The 27,064-nt window shown below is 39.2% G+C and overlaps 1 protein-coding gene across 5 annotated transcripts in view; it reads right to left on the bottom strand.

Moving 5' to 3' along the window:
- The window catches only part of MYH9 (myosin heavy chain 9), an 83,004-nt gene that overhangs the window by 29,494 nt on the left and 26,446 nt on the right, over positions 1-27,064 (bottom strand). For all 5 annotated transcript variants that reach the window (XM_083365510.1, XM_083365511.1, XM_083365509.1 and 2 more), the window contains exons 3-12: positions 21,479-21,635; positions 12,992-13,019; positions 12,212-12,305; positions 6,354-6,446; positions 5,510-5,573; positions 4,640-4,738; positions 4,024-4,167; positions 2,254-2,349; positions 1,127-1,245; positions 366-518 (exon numbers count right to left, since the gene is read on the bottom strand). In XM_083365510.1, coding sequence (XP_083221636.1) covers positions 366-518; positions 1,127-1,245; positions 2,254-2,349; positions 4,024-4,167; positions 4,640-4,738; positions 5,510-5,573; positions 6,354-6,446; positions 12,212-12,305; positions 12,992-13,019; positions 21,479-21,635 — 1,047 coding nt within the window. The remainder of the gene's footprint in view (positions 1-365; positions 519-1,126; positions 1,246-2,253; positions 2,350-4,023; positions 4,168-4,639; positions 4,739-5,509; positions 5,574-6,353; positions 6,447-12,211; positions 12,306-12,991; positions 13,020-21,478; positions 21,636-27,064) is intronic.

Here is a 27,064-nt window from a genome sequence, read left to right as displayed (position 1 = left end):
GAGAAGTTTGAATTGATTGGTTGAACTTTTTTAGTCCCTTTTTTTGTTTGACTGCACATGGCAGAGGACTGGGAGCCGCAGGAGACAGCTGAAAGAGCCGCATGCGGCTCCGGAGCTGTGGGTTGCCGACCCGTGGCCTAGAGCATCCACTCCAAGTCCTCACTTATTTAGGCATATATTAACTTAACTCAAAAATTTTGGTTCTTCAAGCAACAGAGAATTTAATAGAAAGATAATATGTTAAATTCCTACACCTCAAATATTTTGTTTTTATAGAACTCAATTTATATCCAGTTACTAATTTAAAAATGGATCAAATATGCTTCCTTCATGGAGATTTTTAGATTATCTTCCCTTTCACTTACTTCAAAGATTTCAAATCCAGCAATGTCAAGGATTCCTATGAAAGAAGCTCCCTGCCTCTTTGTCTTGTCCAATGCCTTGTTGATGCGCAACACCAGCCAACGGAACATGCGTTCATATGTAGCTTTGGCCAGAGCTTCTATAGCAAAATCAGCCTGAAAAAGGGTAAGAAGTCTATTGTACATTCCAGATAGCAAAAAGCAACAACAACAAAAACCCTCTCATCCTTCAATAATGAATTTACGGTTACACATCTGAATGTCTGAGTGATTTCAATTCCTTCCAATCCTTCTCTACACGGAACATCAAGATCCTGTTTGGTGTAGTGGTTAAGGTACTGGCCTAGAGACTAGGAAACTGAGTTCTAGGTCCTCCTTAGGATGAAAGACAACTTATATTTAACAGCATTATCTTTAGTGTTGCAGTCATAGATTAATTAAGATGGCCAGCCAGGTTCATTCTTTCTGTTTACTTTTCTACATCTAAGTGACTTCTTTCTACCTCTACTTCTGCATAACACATAAAATTTGGGCCAATCATAGATCAATTTGCCAAGTTCAAATGAAAGAACCAGTCAGTTCTTGTCCAGTTGCCTATAAGCTATTAAGAAGAATATTACAAAACAATTCAATCTGTTTCTGAACATATGGGTAATATGTCAGGATATCAGAAAAGTAGACCATGGCCATTCATCTTGAAAACTCATTGCTACCTGATTAATGTCAGCTGAGAAAGCTGACATCATATATTGTATAATACATACTTGCTCTTTAGTCTGAGCCTTTTGGACATAATCTCGGCCCACTTTGATGCGAGGGGTGAGAATGCCTCTGGTGAAGTCTGTAACACTGATTCCTAGAAGGTGAGAAACTTTCTGAGCAGCTACAAGAGAGAAAGGCAAAAGGAGATACTTAGTATTTTAACTTCTTATACTGTATTCAGAAAAGATGAATACTTGCAGCAAACTCTCCTAGTCTCTAATGACAGCCAGCACATCTGGGAGACTAGAACTGAACAGAAAGGATTCATTCATAAAAGGTTACAAGCGATCCGTATACATCCTCCTTTCCCAGAAAGAGAATTGTATCTATCAAGACCATTTCAGATTGAGCTACTTCAATGAAGAACAATAATTTCTAATCAAAAATATTATGCTCAAATAGCAGAAACCATGGTCTTAATACAATACATATTCATATCCCCCAAGACATGAGCTTCATATCTGATGGTAGAGTCCAACTGTGGCATTTAAGCCTAAACCATTGGTTTAAGTTTAGTTTTGGTCTAAATGTGCCTGCAAGCAAGATTAATTGTTCTTGGCTCCCAAATATATATCAACTCTTATAACACAAAATAAATTTCTGAAAAACATTCTACTGCTATAAGGGACCCCCCCCCATTAAAATTAAGATGACTTTTAAAGCAGGAGCATCTTCAGCATACATGGAAACCTGAGGAAAAAAGTGGAGCTATTCCAATAAATAAGTGAGAGGTGTTGTACTCGTGAAAGGTCCAAAGTATTTTTTTCCAAATAATTTTTAATGAATGTGTTGCCTGAATAGAGAACTGATTCTTGAGGATTTTTGCTGAGAACTTCTCCAATGGAGAATTATCTCTAATTTTATTTCTGTAAAATGCTTACAGAATATTATCTTCTCTTCATTAAAGACATTCAGGCAGTTTGACATGGAGAATTCAACCTTAACCTTTCAGTGTTTGGAGAAAAATACCAGCTGATCTCATTTAATGATGAGACAGCCATAACAACCATTTAATAATACACCCAGGGCAATTCCTCATTGTTTTTAAATGTGCTCAATTTTACAATATGACCTATACAAAGAAAAGAAAGCATCAGTCCCTAATCCATATCTAGGAAAATGTATTTACCTGTATTGTCTGGCATGGAAGCCTGATCTGTGTTACGTTCTTTCTTGAAAATAATATTCCCAAGCTGAAGAACACCAGAAATAACCCTTAGCAGTCCTGCGGTGGGAAACAAAACAGCAATACAGATTTTAAATCTGCAAATGTTTCATTCTCTTGATACAGTTATACCCATGTGACCTGTTCATGGTAATTCCATTCCCCTTCCCATTCTGTTTTATAGAACAGAATTGAATTCTTTATTGGCTAAGTGTGGTTGGACACACAAGGAATTTGTCTCTGGTGCATAAGCTCTCAGTCTACATACAAGTCATAGTGATAATCACGCTCATAAACAACATGAAAATACATTCATCATAAATCTGCTAAGCTTGTAAGCCGCCCTGAGTCTTCGGAGAAGGGCGGGATATAAATGGAATTAAAATAAAAAAAATCATAAAATACAGCACTTCATCATAAATCATAAGATGCAGCACTTAGTGATAGTCATAGTATACTAGCTAAGCAAACAACATAAATCATACTAGGATACTAAAAAACAATACAAATTGTAAGATAAAAGCAACAGAGTTATAGTCATAAGAAGGTACGGATAAGTAATAGGAATGATGAGATGTATCATAGTAATACAACTTGTATTTTGTGGCAACTGAGCAGCCTCAGCAGATTGTTTTTGCAATCCACCCACTTCTTAGATCCCATCCTTTACAAAATTTTGTTCTTTTACAATCACTGAGATTTTTCTAGGCCTATTTCAACTTCTATTCTGCAGAAGTTTAACAACAAATGAAAGCATTTTCCTTTCAATAAAAAACACAAATTGTGAATAAAGAAACTGAGGATTCAATAAAAGAAGCACCTGTTCTACCCCAAAGAACAGGAAGTGAATTCTCCTATGCCTTATTTATTATGCAAAATTTATATTTCCAATATAGAATTGCAGTTATATAGCTCCCCACAGGAGGTACTAGTGAGCAGTTTCTAATAATCTCTCTACAAAACATATTCTAAGATAGAAATAACAAGACCTTATTGGGACATTTTCTGCACGATTAGCCAACAGATTAGTTCCATTTTCCTTTAAACAAATACTATTTAAGATGGGTAGAACTTTTAGCCTAAATGGCTTCCATATGTTGCAAGTTTGTCTGTTTGACTAATGCAGTACCTAATGCAACCCAATAGCTGAAATATGGCAGAAATGGAAACATGTCTTTCCATGTGAACATCTCAAACTTTTACTAGTATTCAGCAAACACTAAATAGCTATTAAAGAGTGACAACAAACCTAGAGTTTTAGCTATGCTTTCAAGAAAACAATAAAAAGTTTGCAGTACCCAGTCCACCACATACAACATTCAATTTTCTGTCTTATGAAAATAATAATTATAAGGCTGCCTAAATGTGACATGACTATTTTTCCCATGACCGTTGTATCCTCCTCATGATCACATGAGCAAAATTTGGATGCTTGGCAATTGGCTCATATTTATGATGGCTGCAGTGTCATGTGATCACCTTATGTAACTTTCTGAAAAGGAAAGTCAATGGAAAAGCCAGATTCATTTAACAACCATGTTATTAACAGAATAATTGCAGTGATTCACTTAACAACTATGGCAAAAAAGACTGTAAAATGGGACAAAACTCATTTAACAACTATCTCACTTAGCCACAGAAATTTTGGGCTCAAATGTGGTCGTAAGTTGAGGACTACCTGTATATAATTGTCACAACACTTATTTTTCTGGACCTGTTTCTAGAATTCCTTACCCATCTGCTCATCTTCTGGAATACCCATTATCCTCATTGCCTCCATTGTCTCCTGAAACATATCCTTGTCTTGCTGGCCCGGAATTGTAACATGCCCATTGGAAAGGAAACGGTATTTATTGTAGGGCTCTAAAAGCAAGTCATCTAAAACAGAAAAAAAGTTATGAAATCATCATCATTGGGGTATATCTTGTTTGCATAGACATTCAGAGGCAACAGTTTAGACTTAAATTCCCCATGACAAGAATGGCATTATATATCACTACTCACAAGTAAGATTCCTTGTATTAGGTTTTCTATAGCAAAATTTAGTTGCATTAGCTGTTTCATGGTAAGTGATTTCTTCAATATTAATTAAAGTTTTAGTAAGGAGCAAGTTTTCAACTCTACCATGACTGAATAATATTACTTTTTTTCTTTTCCTATTGCTTGGCCAAACAAAAGACAATGATTGGGCCTAATAACAAGCAACTATCTAATATTTACAAAATGGTGCAAGTACTGTAAATAGAGAAACTATGGAACACAAAGTCAGCAACATGAAAGGGGAGAGGAGACATCCCATGAATCAAAACGCCTGGATCAAACAGTAAAATGGTGATAGTCAAGTACTCACTCTTCAGGTGCTCTCCTGCCCCAGTCAGCAAGTAGTAGAAAATATGGAATGTCCTTTCTTCTTTAGCCTGTCGTATTGCTCTTGATTTCTCTAACAGATCTTTTAGGAATGTTAAGGAATGGAGGAAAATGGATTCTCATTCCTAAATGTTACACATAGAAAATCTCATAACTGAAGCACTTTTCAAGTAAAATATCAATGGACATGCTGCTAAAAAAACCCAACCTCCAATGTTCAAAAACTGGATAAGCCAGCAAGAAAGCAACATACCACACTCTGGAGAAAAAAAGTGATTTAGAAGCTTCGAGGAAAGCCTATAAGCCAAAATCCCTGAGACAGATGGGCCAGCATGGTGGTTATCACAGCACTTCGGCATAAACATTAGAGGTAGAATTATCTTCATTTTCAATCACGTTATTTTAAAAAAAAATAGTCGAAAGATTTTTCAATGTTTGTATAACTTGGGCAGGTTTGTTTTTAAAAGATATGCCCAAAAGCTTTAATTTAAAAGAAATATCAAACATAGCTCTGTCATCTACTGGCATGATTCTTTGTAATCTCACCCACAATGGTCTTAAATTAAATATAATTTTCACAAATAGACAATCATGAACCGGGGGGGGGGGAGAGGGGGGAGAGATTTAGAATTCAAAAGAAAAATGTTTTCATTTACAGAAAGCACAGGGCTACAATTAGAAATTTTCCAATACTTCCATCTTAAGCGATTATGATTTTCCAGAAAGCAAAAAATTCCCACTCACTAAGATAATCTGCCTCTTACAAGTAAAATCTCAAAATGCTGTCCAGCTCCATTTTTTTTGTTAAGCCTTTATATGTTGTCTGGATCAGTCTTGCTGGTGAAAAGGATACAAGTCTCAATGTTGGCTCCAACAATGTATCCATTTACATCGAAGTTGATTCTAATGAACTTTCCCTTAAGGAAGAAAAGGCAAAAGAGTTAAGCAACTGCCACTGATACAGTGCAAGATAGTATCATAGTACACAGGATAGCCTCAGGACAGGGTTGTCAAACTGCCAGCCCATGGGCCGGATGCATCATAGCAAAACCGTGCCCACCCCACTGCCAGCAATGGCAAAAAAAAGTCGCGATACGTCGGAATACATCACGTGACGTTGCATGTTTGACACCCCTGCCTCAAGAGCTTAAAGAAACCTGATCAGAGAGTATCCCTTATTGGCAGTAAGCAAGATTCCTAGAGTTAGTTACAGAATAGCAAGGACAAAGAGCTTATCTGCTTTATAACATTTTAATCAGCTGTCATTAACAGCCTAAAATACTCCTTGTGACAATAGGAAAGAATGTACAGTAATAACTATTTTTTATTGTTACTTTCTAGGTGCTATTTAATATGACAATGTCATCCTAATGCAGGGGTAGGCAACCTCGGCTCTTTTATGACTCATGGACTTCAACTCCCAGAATTCCTGAGTCAGCTATGCTGACTCAGGAATTCTGGGAGTTGAAGTCCATGAGTCATAAAAGAGTCGAGGTTGCCTACCCCTGTCCTAATGCATATATTTCTATCTTCAACATGTTTCTAAAGTGAAGCCTATCTTGTTTTAAAAGGAAGCTTAATCCTCATGCAACTTATAGAGAGATTTCCTTTACAATATTATCCATTTGAGGCAATAAGTCTGTTCCTTAACAGCAGGCATTATTCAGCAATAATGCAATTAAGCAAAAAATACTTACAAATCTTGAAGAGTTGTCATTTTTAACAGTTTTGGCATTTCCAAAAGCCTCCAATATAGGATTGGCCTGAAGCAGCTGTCTCTCAAGCTCTCCCTAGAATAAGGAAATTAAATATAAAACTCTCAACTGATTACTCTCCAGAAGGTACTAACCAAGTATGTCATTATCTCCTGACTTCAACATATAATGATCTTCAGGAAGTATAAACTTTAAAGAGTTATCCATCTATTACCAAGATTAATACTTCAAAATCACCAATAATGTTATCAAGATTAAATAATAATTAAGACACAGCCAAGTAAGACAAATTAAATTATATTACTGAATCTAGGGGGGTGGGGTTGGTTTGTTGGTTATATACAGGTTAATTGTTAAATTTAAAGACTCATTGAGGTTTTGCCTTGTTTGTACTTTGAATATTAGCCTTCAAGATGTCTAAACATCCTTTCCATAGTGTGCCTCTAAGTCCTCCCATAGGCTAGAGTGCCTGGTGTGTAGAATACTGTTATTGTCCAACCCATTTTGTGTTTTTTTTAACCAAATAAAACATGTGTAAAAGCTGCTATCAGACAACTTGAAAGATTATACGGGTATATTAAGGAAAGACTGTATACTGAGAAAAAGAAATTAGTGCCTGGAATTAGGGGTCTTTCGTACCACTATGTAAAGTAATTTTTCTTGCATAAGAAAAAAGTATTGGTTGAAAACAAGTGAGCTATTTCTGGACCATGTGTTTTTGTGGTAATTTTTTTTTGTTGTTGTTGTTAGTTGCGAAGTCGTGTCCGACCCATCGCGACCCTATGGACTACGTTCCTCCAGGCTTTCCTGTCCTCTACCATCTTCTGGGGTCCATTTAAGCTCACGCCTACTGCTTCAGTGACTCCATCCAGCCACCTCATTCTCTGTCGTCCCCTTCTTCTATTGCCCTCAATCTTTCCCAGCATTAGGCTCTTCTCCAGTGAGTCCTTCCTTCTCATTAGGTGGCCAAAGTATTTGAGTTTTAGCTTCAGGATCTGGCCTTCTAAAGAGCAGTCAGGGTTGATCTCCTCTAGGACTGACCGGTTTGATCGCCTTGCAGTCCAAGGGACTCGTAGGAGTCTTCTCCAGCACCATAGTTCAAAGGCCTCAATTCTTTGGCGCTCATCCTTTTTTATGGTCCAACAGCCAGGCTGAGGAATTCTGGGAGTTGAAGTCCACAAGTCATAAAAGGGCTGAGTTTGAAGACCCCTGCTAAAGTTTCATGCTTCAGAATCAGGCTTTAAAATGGGTCTAGACCCCTATGTGTCTACTATGGTTTTAGGAGGCCACAGTTTATCCAAGAGCCACATATTAAGCTAACAGCCAAGTTCTGAACCAAGGACCACTTTCATAAACTTAACCACAATTCAGTATCAGGTCACTGAAAAACCTCAAAGCAGTTTTGTCAGAACAAAAATATAAAAACCAAATTGCTGTCTCTTGTCTCACTATGTCAAAAACCAGGAGAACCAAAGCTTCAGTACCACTATTCAGAATATCCAGGAAATCTACTCTCCTATGTGGTAAAACAGAATATCATAGCCAGGAAGCTCTAAATAGCAGCAATGAAATAGAAATAATTTTAACTGTTTGTTACCATCATACGGACATCTAAATTTTTGAAGATCAGATATGGTAGCTCTAAGTGATAGGAATCACTGAGACACAAAGAGCCATATTTGGGGGTGAGTGAAGTATTTTCAAAGATAAGGCCATTTGAGCAAGGAGTAGGGAATGATTTATTTTACAAAATAAACATTTTCTTTTTAAGGATAAAATTCTTTTCTTCTTCATTTTTATCTATTCCAGATAGTCCACAGAAATTAAGAATCCCCTTTTATACAATACAAATATGTTTCCTTCTGAAATTAATCAAATTATTTAAGATTTCTTTAAATAATATTGTCTTATAGTTAGCATTTTATAAGAGACATGTTAAAACACCCAGACATGAAACTCTGGTAGTACACAGTAAAAGAAAGCGAAACACAAATAATTGAATAGTTGATTGTAGATTGTTTAATTTACAAATGCTACAAGGCCAATTTAAACTTCTACTTGTTCACAACCTTCCTTTCTTTCAAACGCTGACACAACTGATAACATCAGATTGATATTGCTCTCTCTCTCTCATTAATACTTACTAGCATATTGTACTAAAATCATTCTACTCAAGCAATTCAGGTCATAGAGCCCTAAAAAAATTATTGGGAGAAGGCAGTGGCAACAACAGTGAATGCAGGATATTGTTCAGCTATGGGAATTAATAAAATTTAGGGACAGCTGCTATTCTTCAAAGAGCACAGTATCAACTGCACTGAAAAAAACAAAATCATAAAAGTCTCAGATGGACTCCAAAATGTTTATTTTGCCAGCAATGTTGAATTTCCTCTGTTTTGTCTTTCCCACCCACCCACCCAAAGGTTGTCCTTCCCCCATTCCCACTGTCTTCTTTGATTCAGCAATTGAATCCCAATTCTTGCTTCTGATTGCAATCTGTTGCTATAGTGATGAGTGATATCACAAAATGAAACATTATCACTTCCATTCTTCTTAACATCTTAAAAGCTATGTTTACAGCAAAGAGCAGATCCATTAAAGAAATTCAGCATTTGACTAAAAGAAACAAGTTTCCATTGGGTACCTTGTGTATTTAATGTAGTTATTATTTTGTAGTTCTTTTTCCACTTTAAGAAAATAATGGCCAAGAGATGTGAATTAATTAGGACAAGTCGACAGCACAAAAGAAAATAGGAAAGGAGGATCTTTTTAAGGCATTACTGCTTCCTTGAGTAATTAACAAATGAGAATCTAAAGACAAGTCTATATCACCCTATACATATTAAATATTTGGACTGTGCAACAAGACAAAAAGACGTTTGGGAGCATCCTGTAGCATCTGTTTGAAAATTCTTAAAATACCGTATATATGTCTTTTCTTGAGGCCATGCAACTTTGCTCCACAGCTGCAATGCGATTCCAGAAAAATCAAGGCAGAATATATTTGGCGGGTATCTCTATGGACCTCTAAGTACTTTTTGCTTTCAAATCCAAAGTGCTGCACAGTCATACTAAATGTGCTGTCTTGTTGAGCTTTTGGAGTTGTTCTCCATGTTTTGAGACTTGGTTATTTTTGTGCTATATTTCTCATTTTCCTTTCAGTTACTCTGCTTTGGTTCCTTTTCTTTCACGACTTATTCCCCAAGATAATAAATAACAAATGGAGGGGATGACTGTATATTATGGATACAGTAGCACTATTTCAAGAATTATCACTGGAATTGAAAGAATATGGGCCTGTTCATAGATTTTCCTATTTGCCAAGAAAGAAATCAAATTAGTTCTTTCACGAAAACCACAGAATGAGATCTATCCCAAGCTATTATGGGATTGATTTTCTCTTCTTAGTGAGCGGAGAAGAAACCATCATCTTCCCAGATTTTTCCTCATGGACTACCAAAGGACTGATATAATATTCAGACATGATCTTTGTAGTCAGTTTCAATTTTTCATAATTATTCATGTCTTGGACTTGTCCTGTTTAGTTTCTGTGTCAATATAGCTTTTTCAACTATACAAAGTTATGAATACTTTTAGCACATTTTGTAACATATCCAACTTTATTTACTATTCATATTTAATATTCAATATTTGTTTGTATTTATTGTGAATATGTTTTCCTAAATTTTTCAGAGAGATGTGAAATACATAAGATAGTTGTATTCTACTTTATATATTCAGGAAGTGCAAAATATATTGGTATTAATTTTTCTTTTAATTGCAATCTGAATTATGCAGTGAATCTAGTTTTGCACAACAAAATATTACCTTAATGCCAGTAAAATCTAGACTTGGAACACAGCTATATTTCTAGTCCAACTTCTAATCCATTAAACCATACCCTAAGGCAGGGGTGTCAAACTCAATTTCATTGAGGGCCGCATCAGCATTGCGGTTGCCCTCAGGGGGCCGGGTGGGTGTGGCCAGGGTGGGCGTGGCCTACTGGGTGGGTGTAGTTAGAGTGCCTATGGCCTACTGGAGGGGGGGTGGCCAGCTCTACATGGTTCACATCAAGAGTGCCTATGGGGGTCTGGTCAGGAGTGGGACAGATCGGAGGGTCTCTGGCAGGAGGAGGGTCTCTGGGCCAGGGCCAAGGCAGTGGGGGCCGTTCCCTCACTGTTTCCAGGATGGCTTTGCGGGCCACATGAAACCACTTCGTGGGCCGCATCCGGCCCCCGGGCCTTGTGTTTGACATGTCTGCCCTAAGGATATGCAGACAGACCTCTTTGCCTTTAGTAATTTCAGAAGAACTTACAAGCAGAAATCTTAATATTTTTTTTCACAAAGCAGTTTCAAATATTTCCTCCAGGAAACAATCCAGGATCACTCTTGGGAGTCTTCAAATTGTTAACCTCTGACCTGGAAAAAGCTTTCAAAAGCTTCACCAGCCTACTCATGATTCAAACTAGTTGAAAGACTTGAAAAAGAGTTCATATGCCATGAGGCAATTTTTGAATTAAATAATTAAATCAACACAACCTGTTGATGATAATGCTGAATTTTCTCTTCTACTACAGCAGATATCTTAGCTAACAATCTTTAATAAAAATTGTGATCTCTGAAACTCAGAAACATAGAACAGAGAATATTTAAGTATATCTGCTGGCAGTGGAGAGAAAAAGCAGTCAAGAGAAAGCGGCATTTTTTCTTCCAAGATCTACTCATTAGAATGTGTATATGCACACACACACCATGCAGAGATACTCAAAGAAGTAACCTATAGAAACGTGTCATGCCAATGTATTTAATATCAAAATCAAATTTTATAGAGTGAAAAATATCAATTGAGCTAGAAAATACTTTATGATATAATAGTTTGCAAGAATAATTCTGGGAAATAGGCTTGGAGTTGGAACATTCAGTCTTTGCGGGGGAAGTTTCTTCTCAATATTTCTCAGCATCTTGCAGCCATAGCTAGAATACCGGGTGGGACTGGAAGTCCTGAAGAAAATCAGTCCACACTGTTGGCCAAATCACCACTGATACCAGACATTCTGTACTATTTTAAAAGGACACTTATATTGCTGCTCAGAATGCCTTACTTAGTGCTCATGAGAAATTGTATAAGGCAGACCAAATGTGATTACTAAGTTTAGATAATAAGCAATAGTGTAATTATTAAAAACAAACTACAGCCTTTCATTCAGCTCACCTAAAAAAGCCAATGTGAATGTGAATTTGTGAATAAAATAGTTCTAGCAGCAAAAAGTGATACAAGTGGGAGTGAAAAGCTGCTATAAATCACACAATGGAGCAACACACACACACATTCTTGGTGCAGATCGTGCAGTCAAACGTGCAGCTCACCTACGAAGTACCAAGGGATGAATTCTGACATAATCCGCCAAGAGAAGGGGAAACAGTAAGTGAGACAGTATTTCACACTCTTATTGGCACAAATATACACATTGTCAGAGAATTTATATGATTATTCATAACAGTAAAGAGTCTAGCAATCTTTACTGCAAGACAAATAAAAAAACCCATAATTGTAACTAGTGAATTTTACATGAAGTAGTTCACTAATTGTACACTGATAGCAAAATGAAGACGAAGCTTCTATTGCCCAATCTATAGATAATTATCCTGTCTAATTCTTTCAGGCTTGGAATAATTTACATATGTTGCAAATTCAGATAAGGAACATCACACAGAATCAGTGAACACTCAAATTGGTAATAAAGGATCAAATTGTGTAAAAGTATCTCACATAAAGAAGTCAAATTATGTTTTCAATTTCCAGTAAGTGAGCAATATCTTAACTGGATAATAGAACTTACTTGATCTTTTTTGGTCTTATGTGATGAAGCAACATGAGCCAAATACTGAATGACCTTTTTAGTATTTTCGGTCTTACCAGCTCCTGATTCACCTCTGGAAGAAAGAGAGAGAGAGAGATAACATTAGCCAAAACATATTGCATACATGAAAGCTCCCCCTCAAACACAACAGGTCTAGTTTTTAAAAATAGGACTCTAGTTTTTCCCAATCTAGTATCTAATGTGACGGATAACAATTTTCAGCCAAGGCTTTTGGAGAAAGCTGCTCAAATATTTTGCTAATATGAACATCACAAACAAAATTTTGGTTCCATTTTTAAAGAAATGAATGCTTTTTACCAATGAAAAAACATGGTGGCACAGTGGTTAGAATGCAGTACTGCAGGCTAATTCTGCTGACTGCCAACAGCCAGCAGTTTGGCAGTTTGATTGTCACCAGCTCAAGGATGACTCAGCCTTCCATCCTTCCGAGGTCAGTAAAATGAGGACCCAGATTGTTGGGGGCAATATGTTGACTCTGTAAATCACTTAGAGTGGGCTGTAAAGCACTGTGAAGTGGTATATAAGTCTAAGTGCTGTTGTGTTGCTATTAAACATCCTCTGACCTTTATCTGTCTTTCTTTTCATTGAACATAAACAGATATATAACTCCATGCATATATACCTTTTGAAATATTAGTTAATACAAAGATGTTAAAAAAATTAATAAATGCTTCTGCTGGTCAACTGTGCTTTAATTGTTTTTCTCCATTTTAAACAACCAATTACTTAAATACTTACGTGCAGAGAATGGACTGGTCCTCTCGATCTGAAATGAAAAAAAGGAAAGCAGTGACTGAAATGAAATCTCTCTCTTTGCTGTTCTCTCTCCATATACACACAACTTGACAATATTCATATATGTCCCCTCAAAGTCTACAACTTAGTTTTTATGTTTTATCTTGATGGAAATTAGAGATGAAACAAGACTGAATGGATTATAAAATCATATTGTGTTGTAATATTCATGTAAAATTCATTCAAAAGTGTAATTTTTTTGCCACCTTCAGTACTGCGTTCTCTATAGAAGTCCTGGTACTGGTGGAAATGAGCACAAGCCCTGTCACCTTTTTTGGTTTTGCATCTCTCTCACAACTAAACTTCATATGGCATCATGCAATACAGGTAGTCCTTGAATTATGACTGTAATGGAAACTGCCCATTGCAGTCATAAATTGTGATATAATAATAATAATAATAATAATAATAATAATAATAATAATAATAATAATAATAATAATAATAATAATAATTTTATTTATATACCGCCCTTCTCCCGAAGGACTCAGGGCGGTGAACAGGGCAAGCATAAAAAATACAGAGATACAAAAGTTAAAAAGGATTAAATATATGCCCACTAAAAACAGTAAATACAAATATTAAAATAACAATAAAAAACCCCACCCATCCCGCATCAGGCCAGGCCGGCTTGTTCAAATAAGAATGTCTTTAGATCGCGACGGAAGGAGCCAAGGTCAGGCGCCATCCGGAGCTCAACCGGTAACCGATTCCATAGCTCCGGGCCGCCCACAGAGAAGGACCTCCCCCTGGGGGCCACCAATCGACATTCTCTGATCAATGGCACCCTGAGGAGGCCCTCTCTGTGGGAACGCACAGGGCAGAGGGAAGTTGATGCCGGCAGCAGGTGTTCCCTAAGGTATTCCGGACCCATGCCATGTAGGGCCTTAAACACCATTACCAGTACCTTGAATCTCACCCGGAAGACAACTGGCAACCAATGCAGCTCACGGAGCAGAGGTGTAACATGGGAATATCGGGAGACTCCCAACACAACTCTCACGGCTGCATTCTGTACCAGTTGGAGCCTCCGAGTGGTCCTCAAGGGCATATGTCATAAAGGAGGTCATTATGTAACCAGACCTGATTTTGCAATCTTTTTGCAGTGGTCATTAAGCAAACGCCATGGTTGCTAAGTGAACTCATTGTTCGCTATGGGACACTTTTGTAGAAAACCCGAAGCAAACACCATTTTCAACAAAAAGGTAAATTGCAGTTATGTGACACAGGATGCTACAAACAGCCATAAATGCGGCTCAGTTTCCAAGAGCCTGAAATGCTGTCATGTTACCAAGGACAGCCGTCGGAACTTTGGAACTGAGTTGTAAGTATCTTTCTGGGTTGTCCATTGTAAGGTCAAATGGTCGTTGGGTGACCAGTCTTAAATTGAGGACTTTGTGTGCCAATCACAAAACCAAGCTTCAATCCAGAGTTCTTAGATAATCTGGCTGAACTTTTTATAGCAAAATAAAAAGTAAAGACTTCAAATCAAGTTTGACTCTCAACACATCCATACAATCTTACTTCACAGCCACAAACAACTGCCTTCATTATATGTGTGCACATGTGTGTTTACCTCTAACTTTAGCACACTGTTTCCTGATCACCTTTCAGTTAAACATTAATCAGCCTTAACCTTGCTTAGCTTAGGATCAGCCAAAGTAAGCCAGGTGCTGTCATCTAGCTAGACTAAGCAGAACTTAAATTGAGCTCAGTTCCGAAGGAGCATAAGTTGTGAGGTGTCATTGCTTTCTTCAGGATGTTTTTTGACTACAGACTTTAGCCTATAGTTCTTTTTTTTCATTCAGATGTTCTCCCATCAAAATATTAACCAGGCTTCTTAAAAGCAATAAAATAATAAAGAAAAAAAATATTAACTAGGCTCATTCCTGATCAGTTTCCAAGTTCAAACATGTTTACACATTTGTTGAATCCAGCAAAATATTACATTATTTTCATTGCTAAAAGTGTTTCATAATTTGTAATTTAGCAACTCACAAATTTGCATGTGAAAATTAACCTTAAAGTATATACACAGTTTGTTTGATATTGAATATCAAACCTAAGAGTTGTCAAGGATGTTAAAAGTTGAAACATGGTCTCTATGATCTATCTCACATACATGATAAGATATAGATTCTATAGATCATATCTATAGAACTCCTTATGTAAAATTTCTCTTATTCATTCTGTACAAAATTCTTCTATATAGCTCATATTTATTCTTCTATAGATCAAATAGAAGGATTTTCTACAACTGGATATTTAAATGAAAAATCAGACCATCTACTAATAATTCATCTGTATTTAGTAGCACAGAAACCTATGTGAACCTATATTACACAAGCCGTTTCAGAAAAATTACTAAGAAACTGTTCTCTGTTATTTTTTTCAAGCTGCAGGAGCTAAAATACATTTTTTTCAACATTACAATTAAATCCTGCTTCTATAGTAGAGGTAAAATGAAAAGTAATTTTATAGTTCCACTGTACACCAATATCTTCAGCAATGTCTACTGAAAATATGTTGCAACAGCCCACATACATACAATTGTTCTATCTATAGGAGGTGATATACTACATGGACAATTTTTTTTTATTTCAGCACAAAGAAGAAACAATGGCTCACCAGCTGACTAATTAGCTATTGATTGAGGGGGAATTATGATTTTCATTTTTTCATACCACAGACTACTTAGAGACCAGTCAGAGAAATCCACATGTCTTCCAAGTATGAGCAAATTCTTCCAGCAATTCATTCCTCGCCCCATACCCTCCCCTCGTATCTTCAGGTTTATTATTTGCTTGCTCCATACACTCTAAGGAATGTACCTGCATGTATGGGCAGATCACATGGCTGAATACAGACACTACCATAAAAGGAAACATCCTTTTTGGAATTCAGGAAAAAGAATTTACTCAGCCTTTGTAGAGCATACATCATTAGGATAGCTGGGATTCTTTTGCATACTGACAATTGAAAAGTGTGGTGTGGTCTCTTATTTCCTGTTCAGTATTAAAAGATGTTTTTTCCTCCCCCACCTTCACAACAGAAGTACATTCTCACACAGCCGGCAAATAATGATCTTAGCCAGTTACTAAGCATTCCAGAATATACATTCCTTTCTAATCCAGGGGCTATTCTGTCTACAGGATGCCAGCATCAGAAACACACAAATAGTTTGGCTAACTGATAAGGGAACAACAGGGTTTGTTCCTTCTCTGCATTTGGAATAAGACCAGGACACTGCAAAACTTTTTAATTTGGATTATGAAGCATTTTTGGGGTGGGGGTGGGGATTGCTGTATTTTTGTGGAGAAGGAGGAGAAAAATGTATATCCAAATCATTACAACAAGAATATTTACAGAATTAACTGAATTGAATGTACAACAGCTTTACTAGAGAGCAATGATATCCTGTGACTGTTTTTGAAATAAAGGACACATTACTCTGGCTGTAAAATAAATTTCATATTTCAGCACACAAACTAAAACCCAATATCTTTAAGTCTACTAATTCCCTTCACAGTATTAAGTAACATGACTACTTTCTAGCTTACAGAAATTCAAGGAGTAATACAGGTTATCAAAGTACACGAGTCAAGGACTTCCGGTCTTGTGCAGTAGCGCAGAAGCCAAGCGATTTTGGCTGAATTTCTTCCTGTTAGGGGACCCTAAATGGGCCAGAAGCCGCCCCAAAGATGTGGCAAAGAAGGAAGTCCCGCAGACCATAGAGAGACGGCAGTCGACCTGATTGGTCTAGGAGAAGTCTTCCAAAAACCAACAGGAGAAAGGCTAGCCTAACTTCAGAGTCTAGCCCACAGGTCGGCAAACCGCAGGTCTGGAGCTGCATGCAGCTCTTTCAGCCTTCTCCTGCAGCTCCCAGTCATCCTCCGAGACAGAAAGAGAGAGACAGAGACAGAGAGAGGCACTTGCGTGAGTTTTGCGGCTCCCAGTGTTTTTCTCTCTCTGGGAAACAGGTCCAAGTGGCTCTTTGAGTGTTTAAGGTTGCCGACCCCTGGTCTAGCCCAAGCTACAAGCAACTGAAGTCAAAAAGCACTATTTTAAGCTGATTGTAAACAGAATGTTTAAATCTGGGTAAGATCATCGATTTTCTCTATCCTACTTATTAACTTTCCTGGGGGGGGGGGGGAAATTCCCAGGAAGCAAAAAAAAACCTCCGAACGTGAAGGAGAGGGATTTTTGCCCCACCCTTTTACTAACGGAAGGCCAAAGTGAAAATTAAGAAAATAGATGATGGGACTTATCAGAGAGAATATTTAAAAAGAAACACCTGTTTGAATATGGTTAAAGTAATAGAAAGATTTTGGATATGAATTTTACTTTAAGAGGCAGGAGTCCCTCAAATAACACAATACTCTCTCTTATCTTTTCTTTTCTTTTCTTATTTCTTGATATGAGTAATATAAAAGAGCTAGAATGGCTTATATATAAGGACATATTTTAGATATTTAAATGTGATTGATTTTAAGAAAACTACAATGGATTGGGGGAAAAAGTTTTGAATAACAGTTAAAAGACCAGATGACTAGATTTATTAAGTGGAAGATTAAATATATTCTTAATTATGGTAAAAAAAGAATGGAAAAAGTTTGGAAATAAATATGTATTAGCTTAGGGAAAACATGGACTTTCAGTAGTATACTATCTTTTTATCCCTCTTTACTCTTGTTCTTTTTTCTCTTTTTTTAGTCTTGTTTATTCCTTAAGTAAGGTAAAGGTTATGAGATAGTTTACTTGAGAAAAAAATAGACTCAAAAATCTAAATGTAATTAACTTTGAGAAAATCTTAACCAATAAGAATGTCTTGAATATTGTGGGAAAAACAAATGTAAACAAGAACTATAAACGGGATATATGATGAGGCAACCAGAATGACTAGATAGAAAAGAAATATTATATTGATGTGATTATTATTTGTGGAAATATTAGAAAAAAATATATTCAATTGTTATCTGTCAAAACAATAAGAACTGTATTAACTTAAGGTTGGTAAAAGAAAACATTGTGGGAAGAACAGGAAATCAAGTAAAGCTACTATGTGGATTATAGATCATACAAACCAATTGTTAGCAAATGTTTTTTAAATGTAAACCCAGACAACACACTGTTTCCCAAATATTAAGGTGACCATCTTAAAAAATTAATAAAATATATTATAAAAAAACAAAGTACACAAGTCATCTTACTTTAGGCCACAGAGAGACTTGTAGACACACTTGCCAAAGTCCATCTTATTAAGTGGATAATTAAGGAACAACTGTACAAATTACTTCATCATGCAAGCTTAATTACAGTTTTACTGGTGGAGTCCCAACCATTGAACGAACAGTTGAAGTACTGTAAAAGTCATGCATCATAAAAATCCAACAGTTACATTGCTATCATTTTAAATATATGTGACAATTACTCTCATATTATAAACGTTTGCAGTTAAACCGAACAGAGCTTATTTAAACATAAAGGAAGAATGGAGGTGGGGAATGAAAGCAGTATGCAGTTAGGTGCTTCACAAATCAATTAACAAACATCCTTATCACCCACTTCCTCTGCATGAGCAACTCGTGAGTTGAGTCTGTTTAGCTCCATAAAAGGAGAATATAGCATTCAGAGAATGGTGACATCATCTCTTCAGCCAAGAGGAAGTGGAACAACAAACAGGGCAAAAGTTTTGATTCTTTGCTTATGGCTGATTCATCAGCACTGATATTCTCACTACTGAACCCTTCTGTAGGCATACACAGACACGCAAATATCTACAAAATTGTCTATGTTTATCATGTGGAATCCCTGTAGGAAATGAAAGGGTGAGCCATCATAGGATCAAAATAGAGGAAGCCAACAACTTTCTGGAGTATTTCCTTTAATAATTTTGAAAAAGAGAAATGAAATAGTAAGGCAATTGTAACTTCTCTGATATTTTTTTATGGGGTGATTTTGATGGGGACGGTAAAATAAGCAGAGATCAAGGAGATGTGAAGGATGCTTCAAGGACTATTTTAACTGATTGGTCTATACTTGAGAATGTTGCTATGGTTAACAAATAGTATAATTTATAGTCGGACTTGCAAAGGTTTCACCAACTGATGCATATCATTTCAAAATTAGTATTAACCTATAAGCAGTTCCCTGTAACTCAGGCATGCACTGAGTAATAGTGTTTGTTCATGTCAGGAGACCTCATTAATAATATATGAAACTTTTTAGATCTCTTGTTATAAATTTTACAGAGTATAATCTCAGTATTTCTGGGTGTCACTAAGCTGAAGCATACTATGCTAACTATGAACAGATAATTTGGAAAAAGACCAAACTAAATCATTTTAACAGAGAAGCTCATTCAGTTTCCCATTAAAATTGTTCTAAAGTTGTACTCACATGAAATAAATTATTTTAAAAAGCCACTATCATTCCTCTTTGAATGTGTCACAGCTCTGTTATATTTCGTGGTTTCTTTAGACAAAGAACACAGCTGTTAATCATGAAGACCTATGACAACTAAAATGCATTTCATGCCTGTTGAAAGGGCATCTATAGTTTAGTCTTGAACAGCACCAAGACAAAATAGATTTAAAATTGTAAACGTTTTCTTTTTCCTTATTGTATGTCTCATTGTCTGGGGCCTGGGCACACACAATGTGCTAAGATACTTCAAGATTTTTTTAAAAAAAACAAACTTCTATTTTAAATGTAAAGCAAAAAAAAAATTGGATAGAATCTTACTTTAAGTTCCCAAGGCAGAATAATAAATATCAGACACATGCAAAAACACACACCGGATCTATGCAATTTTCCTATTCTCCTGTGTAAAATCCTAGAAAGAACTGGAGTCAAATAAATACAACCACACCTACTGGTTTGGAGGTGGGGAATAGGGCAGTCATTGTCAGTGCAAATACAGTTGGAAGACATGAGTTTAGACCATGTTTTTTTTTGTTTATTTGTTTTAAAAAAATCAGGCTACAGAACCTGTTAGTTTTTTAAAAAAGTTTGGAATTCCTGGCAATGTTGTAATGATAGTAAATTGGCTACATTTGAGTGAACTTTTTTCTTTCTGTTTGCTCCTAGGTCTTTCACAAAACCCAATCAATTTCTCACAGGATGTTAGGGTTTCACACAACACCATTTGTAAAACCTTATTTTGGATGGCCAAGATACACAGAGTAACAGCTAAAGCCTGTTTAGTGTAGTACTTTCGGAAAACAGATGCATTGTTTATTCTACATAAACTTAAAGCAAAAGAGCTGTTGTGATTTTTATTTTCTTTTAAATTTATATTGGCATAATGCACTCATACCAACTGTACAGAAATTGACCTTATTTTACAAAAAATAATTTTTAATGATGTATTTATACACAATTTAAAGGGGAAAAACTATGATTTTCAATATGCGAATAACTTGTTCTGGACATCTATCCTGAAAACTTCAAAAGAAGCACAAAGAATAATTTCTTCTTTTTATGTACTCTAAAGAAAAACATCAGTGAAGAAACACAAAAGTAATGGATTTTGAGAGTTATAAAATGAAAAATCATTTTAAAAAATCCCTGGGGAAATTATTGCTGCAACTTCTGTGGTAACACCAACAGTTCAGCAAAGTCAGAATTGAGACATAGCCACTGAAGAATGCAATCTTGCTGCACACAATTTTATGCCCCACCCCTGCCTGTTACAGTCTGGCTCTGAGGCAGGATGTTTCTTCATTGCAGAATCACCCAAATGATAGAAAGTTTCTGAAAAGGCTGTAACTTTGATTTTAACTGAGGTGACAGGGGCAGCAAGTAAACCAAATATACAAATAAACCAAGTGGTCTCAGATTCTACTTTAGTGCCTGTCAATTAAGAAGCCCTAAGCCATAATGCTGAATTAAATCAATGTATTTTAACATGCAAAACTTTATTCTCTAACAGTAAAACTCCAACGTGCTGATCATTTAACAGTCAAATTTTTTCTGCCCTATTAACTGAGGGAAATAAAAGCATCTCTTGCTGACAATGTGTCAGTCATTTGCCTCTTTTTTAAAAAATAAAAAAAGCATGCTGAAAACCATGAAAGATTTCCTGCTTGTCAGATTCTGAATGGAATCTAGAGCACAAAAAGCTAATCCTGAGTGCCCTGAGTTTTTGCAGAGTTGCTGGCATTTCAACACAGATTCCTCCCATACCAGTGGCCACTGCATGAAATTTCTCCCTGGTTTAAGTAAATTCAAAGGAAAAGAAGAATGCTACTTTCCAGAGACCAGAAGTTTGATCAAAATAAAGAACTATAGCTTATAGCAGAAGCTACAATATGCTACTTCCACACATTTATTGACATTTTATGAACCTAAATCTCTGAGCAAATTATTTAGTTAACTAAGCATAAAATGGTTCATGTCCACATATTTTTTTATTTTAAGGTACATTACCTTGCATCATACTCCTGTAGGCTGTATCTGTGATAGCATAGATATGTGGGGGCATCTCATGCCTTTTTTTGCCTTTGTACATTTCCACAATCTCTTCTGAGTAGATTGGCAAATTCTTGTAGGGATTTATGACAACACAGAATAGGCCTGAGTAGGTCTACAAAATAAATTGCATGAACATTTATTTTACAATTTATTTGCACACTTATAAGATTGCCCAATTCTACTACTACAGATGCTATACAATAAATATAATCATAAAAGAAAAATAGAAAAGAAAAGAAACACCAGAAAACAAACACACAGGACCTGCCACCCCCTGTAACATAAATCTTGCAGAAAGTTTTTCAAGTTTTTTTTTTTTTTAAATCATGGGGCCACACTTATTTTAGTGGAGACAGTGTTTCCAACAATGCACACTTCTTAGTTCCATGAGGTGGCGCTGTTTGATGGATGTGGGCTGGACCATGTTGACTCTGCCTGTTTGTACAAGCTGGACAAAAATCACAGAAGAGAGATGATTTTTAGATCAAGGCTGGGGAACGATGGCCCTTTTATGACTTGTGGACTTCAACTCCCAGAATTCCTCAGACAGCATGGCTGGCTGAGGAATTCTGGGAGTTGAAGTCTACAAGTCATAAAGGGGCCATTGTTCCCTACCTCTGCTTTGGATCAAGGGTGCTCAACCTTTTTTTGCTCATGGTTCCCATCTGAGCCTATTTACCTCCATGACACCCCCCCCCCTCAGTTGCTATGATCTGGAAAAAAAGATAATTTATCATTTGCACTGTTTATACATCTATAACTGTATCATATAAAGACAAAGTATTTATTCATCTGAGAATGAGAAGTGAAGATTATTAGACACTGATCATATACCTGGAAGTTCAGTTTAGATGCCCCCTCAAAATATGGCACAGGTTGAGAACCAATGCTTTAGATAACCAGACCTATATTATGAAGGGCTTTATAGGTCATAACCAGAAGTCATTACAAGTTAAATGCAGTTTCACATGAACTCCTGATGCCTATCCAGAATATATGGTCTCTACAATGTGCCCTACATGGCCATACATTTATTTCAAATAATCTTAGTATTTATTAGGTATTAGGTAGCAGATTTAAATTAAAGTTGTTAGACTACTACTGATAAGAATGTGAAATATTTACTTGTTCTACATAGATTCAGTAATCAGGATTGTCACTGTATTGTGCTAGAAAAAGATAGAACAGCAAGACTCAGCAAACTTTGTTGATTTAAGTGTGCATTATCTGGCTTAACTATGGCCAGATGATCTATGTTAAAGTCAGTGAAAAAAACAGCCCTCTGCAGGTAGTCCTCGACTTACAACAGTTCATTTAGTGACCAATCAATGTTACAATGGCACCGAAAAAAGTAACTTATGACCATTTTTCACACTTACTACCATTGCAGCATCCCCCATGGTCACATGATAAAAATTAAGATGCTTGGCAACTGGTTCATATTTATGACTGTTGCAGAGTCCTTTTGCGACCTTTTGACAAGCAAAATCAATGGGAAATTCAGATTCACTTAGCAACCATCTTACTAACTTAGCAACTGCAGTGATTCACTTAACAAGTGTGGCAAGAAAATTTTGGGCTCAGCTGTGGTGTTAACTCAAGGAGTACATGGATTTTCCATGCAAAGAATATATCCTTTACAAAAAAGAATACACATTCTTTCCTCTACATTTGTATAATTCAGGCCTGCACAACATGTAGACCACCAAGTAGCCTGAAATAAATTCAACACTGCCAGCCCAAAAGAGATTGCCAAATTCCTTCAACACCTCCAGGCATCACCACCGCCACCAGCTTCAGCACCTCTTTTGGTTCACAAGCTGCCAAACAACTGATCAGTAAGCCAGGTATTCTTCTGTGATCCATGCACAAAAAAATTAATTTATCAATATAACCCTTTCCCTTCTGCAGGCCTTAAATATACTGTATGCTATGTAAGAGAGTTTTTACTACAAGGACGTATCCAAATTCCACAGCTGGATAAAAATTTGATTTGTTGAATAGATCACAGACTGAAATTTGAGAATAAAATAGTATCAGTAAAGAATACGGGTAACAATTATTTTCACAAAATATAGTCAAATTCAGTTGCACAGAAAGATTAGAAGACATGCACCAATAAGATCTATTTTGATTCTGAACTCAAAGCATTACATTAATCCATACTTTCTCCTATGGGAGACTTGGCTATTCCTACACTATTAAACCCTATTGAACATATTAGTTATAAGTAACTAAGTTATTTATAAAATCAACTTACATATAAATAGAGAAATTGCCAGTAGATACCTATATTTTGATGTCTCAAAATCACTGTTTTTCTTTGATAAATAAAATAGATATTGGGTATATAGGTATCCATCTGGGATCATCTGCCTGAGCTGCCTTCAAATGTTGTACTTTTGTTCTGGGCTTTAAAAAATGGTTTAGCCCCTTTTGCCTAGGGCCCTAGGCAATTACTAGTGCATATCTCCATCAAGGTCATCTTCTTTACTCTATGTAATAACTGATCCAAATTTTCACTCACAGATTAAATAATAAACAGATTAAATAAAATAAAAATACTGATAAATATGTGAAGATCTGTTTAAATTAGAACAACAACCAGCCTTTAGCAGATACTGCCTGGACTGGGGTTTGCCTGGACTGGGGTTAATGCAATCCAAGCAGAGAAGGATCATTTTCCAAAGTAAGGCTAAGCAACTCCAAGTGACCAGCATAATTCAATTTGTTCTGCAAGTACGTATATACTTGAGTATAAGCCGACTCGAGTATAAGCCGAGACCCCCAATTTCACCCCCAAAAACTGGAAAAAGTTATTGACTCGAGTATAAGCCGATCCGCCGTTCTGCAAGCCTCTGCCGCCAGCAGAGGCTCGATCCGCCATTTTGCAAGCCTGAATACACAGGAATACCCTGTGTGGCCGCGGCTCGTTGGCAGGTCTCCGTTCCTCCTGCCGACCTTTGGGGAGGTTTGGGCGCCTCCCCAAACCTCCCCAAACCTCGGCAGGTCTCCGTTCCTCCTGCCGACCTTTGGGGAGGTTTGGGCGCCTCCCCAAACCTCGGCAGGTCTCCGTTCCTCCTGCCGACCTTTGGGGAGGTTTGGGCGCCTCCCCAAACCTCCCCAAACCTCGGCAGGTCTCCGTTCCTCCTGCCGACCTTTGGGGAGGTTTGGGCGCCTCCCCAAACCTCCCCAAACCTCTGCAGGTCTCCGTTCCTCCGCGCAGACCTGCCGACCTTTGGGGAGGTTTGGGCGCCTCCCCAAACCTCCCCAAACCTCGGCAGGTCTCCGTTCCTCCTGCCGACCTTTGGGGAGGTTTGGGCGCCTCCCCAAACCTCCCCAAACCTCGGCAGGTCTCCGTTCCTCCTGCCGACCTTTGGGGAGGTTTGGGCGCCTCCCCAAACCTCCCCAAACCTCGGCAGGTCTCCGTTCCTCCTGCCGACCTTTGGGGAGGTTTGGGCGCCTCCCCAAACCTCGGCAGGTCTCCGTTCCTCCTGCCGACCTTTGGGGAGGTTTGGGCGCCTCCCCAAACCTCCCCAAACCTCGGCAGGTCTCCGTTCCTCCTGCCGACCTTTGGGGAGGTTTGGGCGCCTCCCCAAACCTCGGCAGGTCTCCGTTCCTCCGCGCAGACCTGCCGACCTTTGGGGAGGTTTGGGCGCCTCCCCAAACCTCCCCAAACCTCCCCAAACCTCGGCAGGTCTCCGTTCCTCCGCGCAGAGCTGCCGAGGTTTGGGGAGGTTTGGGGAGGCGCCCAAACCTCCCCAAAGGTCGGCAGGAAGAACGGAGACCTGCCGAGGTTTGGGGAGGTTTGGGGAGGCGCCCAAACCTCCCCAAAGGTCGGCAGGTCTGCGCGGAGGAACGGAGACCTGCCGAGGTTTGGGGAGGTTTGGGGAGGCGCCCAAACCTCCCCAAACAGGAACGGAGACCTGCCGAGGTTTGGGGAGGTTTGGGGAGGCGCCCAAACCTCCCCAAACAGGAACGGAGACCTGCCGAGGTTTGGGGACGTTTGGGGAGGCGCCCAAACCTCCCCAAAGGTCGGCAGGTCTGCGCGGAGGAACGGAGACCTGCCGAGGTTTGGGGACGTTTGGGGAGGCGCCCAAACCTCCCCAAACAGGAACGGAGACCTGCCGAGGTTTGGGGACGTTTGGGGAGGCGCCCAAACCTCCCCAAAGGTCGGCAGGTCTGCGCGGAGGAACGGAGACCTGCCGAGGTTTGGGGACGTTTGGGGAGGCGCCCAAACCTCCCCAAACAGGAACGGAGACCTGCCGAGGTTTGGGGACGTTTGGGGAGGCACCCAAACCTCCCCAAAGGTCGGCAGGTCTGCGCGGAGGAACGGAGACCTGCCGAGGTTTGGGGAGGTTTGGGGAGGCGCCCAAACCTCCCCAAACAGGAACGGAGACCTGCCGAGGTTTGGGGAGGTTTGGGGAGGCGCCCAAACCTCCCCAAAGGTCGGCAGGTCTGCGCGGAGGAACGGAGACCTGCCGAGGTTTGGGGACGTTTGGGGAGGCGCCCAAAGCTCCCCAAACAGGAACGGAGACCTGCCGAGGTTTGGGGACATTTGGGGAGGCGCCCAAACCTCCCCAAAGGTCGGCAGGTCTGCGCGGAGGAACGGAGACCTGCCGAGGTTTGGGGACGTTTGGGGAGGCGCCCAAACCTCCCCAAACGTCGGCAGGTCTGCGCGGAGGAACGGAGACCTGCCGAGGTTTGGGGAGGCGCCCAAACCTCCCCAAACAGGAACGGAGACCTGCCGAGGTTTGGGGACGTTTGGGGAGGCGCCCAAACCTCCCCAAAGGTCGGCAGGTCTGCGCGGAGGAACGGAGACCTGCCGAGGTTTGGGGACGTTTGGGGAGGCGCCCAAACCTCCCCAAACAGGAACGGAGACCTGCCGAGGTTTGGGGAGGTTTGGGGAGGCGCCCAAACCTCCCCAAAGGTCGGCAGGAAGAACGGAGACCTGCCGAGGTTTGGGGAGGTTTGGGGAGGCGCCCAAACCTCCCCAAACAGGAACGGAGACCTGGGGAGGTTTGGGGAGGCGCCCAAACCTTCCCAAACGTCGGCAGGTCTGCGCGGAGGAACGGAGACCTGCCGAGGTTTGGGGAGGCGCCCAAACCTCCCCAAAGGTCGGCAGGAGGAACGGAGACCTGCCGAGGTTTGGGGAGGTTTGGGGAGGCGCCCAAACCTCCCCAAAGGTCGGCAGGAGGAACGGAGACCTGCCGAGGTTTGGGGAGGTTTGGGGAGGCGCCCAAACCTCCCCAAAGGTCGGCAGGAGGAACGGAGACCTGCCGAGGTTTGGGGAGGTTTGGGGAGGCGCCCAAACCTCCCCAAACGTCGGCAGGTCTGCGCGGAGGAACGGAGACCTGCCGAGGTTTGGGGAGGCGCCCAAACCTCCCCAAACGTCGGCAAGTCTCCGTTCCTCCGCGCCCTGCCTGCCTGCTTCTTTCCGCTGCGGAAAGAAGCAGGCAGGCAAGGCGCGGAGTTTGGGGAGGTGCGCGCGCACCTCCCCAAACCTCCCCAAACTTCGGCAGGTCTCGGACGGCGGTGGCT

The sequence above is a fragment of the Vipera ursinii genome (genome assembly GCF_947247035.1).
Source record: "Vipera ursinii genome assembly, chromosome: 6".
NCBI lineage: Eukaryota > Metazoa > Chordata > Lepidosauria > Squamata > Viperidae > Vipera > Vipera ursinii.
Note: the sequence above shows the minus strand (reverse complement) of the source record. Positions and strands in the feature narration are given on the sequence as shown.